This window comes from Palaemon carinicauda, chromosome 32 (assembly GCF_036898095.1).
Source record: "Palaemon carinicauda isolate YSFRI2023 chromosome 32, ASM3689809v2, whole genome shotgun sequence".
In the NCBI taxonomy this organism is placed as follows: Eukaryota; Metazoa; Arthropoda; class Malacostraca; order Decapoda; family Palaemonidae; genus Palaemon; species Palaemon carinicauda.
The window spans coordinates 74,532,514-74,536,307 of record NC_090756.1 but is presented as its reverse complement, the minus strand read 5'-3'; the positions used below and the strand labels follow the sequence as shown (position 1 = coordinate 74,536,307).

At 35.5% G+C, this 3,794-nt stretch overlaps 1 protein-coding gene across 1 annotated transcript; it reads right to left on the bottom strand.

The window, feature by feature from the left end:
• Positions 1–1,563: 1,563 nt before the first annotated feature.
• LOC137625661 (zinc finger protein OZF-like) lies at positions 1,564–2,700 on the bottom strand. The gene has a single exon (XM_068356571.1). The coding sequence runs from the start codon at positions 2,698–2,700 to the stop codon at positions 1,564–1,566; it is 1,137 nt and encodes a 378-aa protein (XP_068212672.1).
• Between the last annotated feature and the right edge of the window lie 1,094 nt (positions 2,701–3,794).

The window sequence follows — 3,794 nt, the reverse complement described above, 5'->3', positions numbered from 1 at the left end:
GTTAAGGATCGCCCACCGCTAAGAAAACTCATCTTAGCCTAAGGGGAATCCGGGGAGGGAGGCCAGCATGCTTGCGACCTCCCCCCGAACCAAAGCAAGGAAGGTGTTGCCATTCCCGGGTGAGGCCTCCGGGACAGCAACAAGGACTAGTCTGATAGGTCACCACAGAAAGGACTCATATCGTACAGAGACCTTCGAACGTGACCGAAGGAGGCTAAGCCTCCTAAGTCCGTAACAGCCCAGCGAGGGAGACACGGCCCCAAGCCAAACGAGACAGACTCAGACTCATAACTCTTAGCCCATACCGCCAGCCAACCAATCAGCACAACTGCCTGGTTTTCTTTCTCTTCGACTTTTTCAGCTGAGCTGAAGCGAATTCCTATATTAAATGATTACGAGGTTTGTATATCGTGTCGGAACAAAGTATGATTATTATGCTTTAGACATATTGCAATAGGGTTATCATTTTTCAATACTCTTTGAATTTCTGCTAGATGCAAACTAGTTTTAAGAACATTAATATTTTATTGAATTGTGTATGGATTGAACATTAAAGCAACGGAGATGGATTTCCACAAGGCATAGCGTTACTTCTGCTAATTTTGCTGCAGTTAGGTTTCTGTTTATCTGTGCCATTTGACCCAAGGGTATCGAACGCATCAATTTTAATCATTTCTGTTTTTTGGGGGAGGGGTTACTAATAAAATGAATAAAACAAATGGAAAATAAGTTCAATATGACATTTGTCTGAAATCCACTCCCTACCCTACCAAGAAGGGATGATATTATTATGATTAGTGACTCAGATTGGTACCAATCAACATTGGTGTCACAACACATGGATCAGATAAATGTTGCTGAAAAAAAGGAAGACAGAATTGTGGGAACATGCAAATGGGAATACATAAAAAATTAAAGCAAACTAGTTCACTGGCTTCTTTCAATGTTTGCATTTTTTTCTAGAGTCCATTACATCTAAATAGGAAAGTTTTGAAAAATAATGTTGAATATAAAATATTAAATGCATCAAGGCATACTAATAGATAAAAAAATCCTCAGTCAACATAATATTTTGTAGCACAGGCTTCACTAAAAAAAAAAAGTGCCCAAGAACAACTGATAAGATGAAATGAGCTTGTTTTTACTCTGAGGTATAAATAAAATATTCTTGAGGTGATACTGAATTTTTTTTTAACTTACAGGTAAATTCATTACACAACAAAATTATGCAAAAGAAAAAAAAAAAAGAAAAAAAAGGGATACAGAAAAATCCCTCCAGGTAATCTAACAATAACAACAAATCTTACACTTTTGTTAGAGATGTTATGTGGTTCTTTGGGAAATTACTTGAGGAAATACTAACATCAATACCAATATTAAAAGGTAAAATACAAGACAGCTGTATCATAATAATATATTAATACAGTGTAATTTCACTTATTCTAGCTAGTAGGCCATTTAATCACCATGTCAAAAACAATAATAAAAGCCGACTTGTTTTAGAAGTTTTCTCCAGCACAAGCCTTCCTATGCTGTGAAAGACTAAATTTTGCCAAAGTGATTTCACTTGAACGGTTTCTCCCCAGTGTGAATTTTATGATGTTCGGTGAAAAGATCTTTCCGGGAAAATGCTTTGTCACAAACATCACACTTGAATGGTTTCTCTCCAGTGTGAATTCTATAATGTTTAGTGAAAATACCTTTACGAGAAAATGCTTTTCCACAGACATCACACCTGAATGGCTTCTCCCCAGTGTGAATTCTATAATGTTGTGTGAAAATATCTTTCCGAGAAAATGCTCTATCACAGACATTACACCTGAATGACTTCTCCCCAGTGTGAATTTTATAATGGTTTGCGAGAGGACTTTGGCGAGAAAACGCTTTATTACAGACATTGCACATGAATGGCTTCTCCCCAGTGTGAATTCTATAATGTTTTGTGAGATGGGTTTTCTGAGAAAATGCTTTGTCACAGACATTGCACTTGAATGGTTTCTCTCCAGTGTGAATTCTATAATGTTTTGTGAGAGGGCTTTTCTGAGAAAATGCTTTGCCACAGACATTGCACTTGAATGGCCTCTCCACAGTGTGAGTTCTTAAATGGGCTATGAGACTACTTTTCTGAAAAAACACTTTGCCACAGTCACTGCATTTGAATGAAATCTCTCTTGTACCAACATCAGTATGAGTTTCGGAATAATTCTCATGGTAATGGGGATTTTTGTCCTCGCTCACTGATGCATCAGATTCGTTATGATATTTCAGGTCAACTTCGCTCGATTCAAATTCGTTATGATATTTCAGGTCAACTTCGCTCGATTCAAATTCATTATGATATTTCAGGTCAACTTCGCTCGATTCAAATATTTCTATTTCTGGCTCAAGAGGTTTTTCATCTCCACTCACTGATGCATCAGATTCATTAGAATATTTCAAGTCAACTTCGTTTGAACCAAATACTTCTATTTCTGGCTCTATTTTGAATTCCCTGTCTGGATTCAATAAAAGAGAGCCCTCATTAACGAGTCCAACACTGACAACTAAATCATCATTTTCCTGCTTGATTGCAGAGAGTGGAAACAAATCATCATTCTCTCGCTTGACTACAGTGTCTGGAAACGAATCTTCAATTTCGCTTTTGATTGGAAATTGTAATGATTCAAAATTGCTCATCCTTTCCCTATCATAAGATGACATCTTCAATATTATCTTCAACAACCAACAAAGAAAACGTTAACGCCAAACTTTCTATTCTGAGACACCATCAAATATTTACAATATGTACACGAACAGATACGGCTTCCTTTTCCTGATGTGTCTCTTGCAGCTACCTTCAGTTGTTTACACATACTTTTCACAAGAGTTGGAAGATTATTTCCTTTGAGATGAAAAGTCTGAAATAACAATGAACAACTATCATTGGAGAAGGACAAGTGAAAAAAGTTGAAGTTTTCTTATAAAGGAAAACTTTCCAAACTAAAATAATAATTTTCCTAAATATGCAAACCAGAATCATTGTCCTCCTATTCTCTTTAATTGTTCTCTTTATACATTTAAGACATCTATAAATTCCTTCAAATCACTATTTGTATATTTTATGATGCAAAGCACCTATATTCTAATATTATTATTATTATTATTATAATTACTATTATTATTATCATTATTATTATTATTAAAAGGGAGGTGATTAATCAGCCCAAAGAGTCACGCTTGGCTCTTACAGAACTAGCCCAATTAAATTCAGGAAGAATTTTTTTTTATCTATGTTGACTAATAGAATAACATATATAGCAAATACAATAGATAAAAAATAAATAAACTATAAGGTAAAAATCTGTGATAAATATGTTTCTTAAAAATGTTAAAAATTTAGAAATAAGAGAAATTCTCAAAGTACGATAAAATTTCAAAAAAATCTTCTTGAGTAAACAAGACTATATTCTCATTTAAAAACACAATTGCTGAAAAAAAATTTTTAGGATTAAAATACTGTCACATTCACTGTGCCTGGGAACTGCTTCACGAGGTGTGCACATTCAAAAATTACAAATTGAAAGTAATACAGTATGACAAATTTAAAGTAACTTGAGCTTTTTACAGAGTAGATATATCTCGGCAACTGCTGAAACTAGCTATTAAGTCTTTTAGCGAGGTGTAAGTACCCACTGCGAGTTAAGCCATGGTCAGAGGCAAAGAGCCTGAGAAGATCAGTTCCCCTTTAACCACCGCCTCCGTCGGTCGTTATCCACACGGATGCATCGCTTGAAGGATGGGGGGGGCGGGGTCAC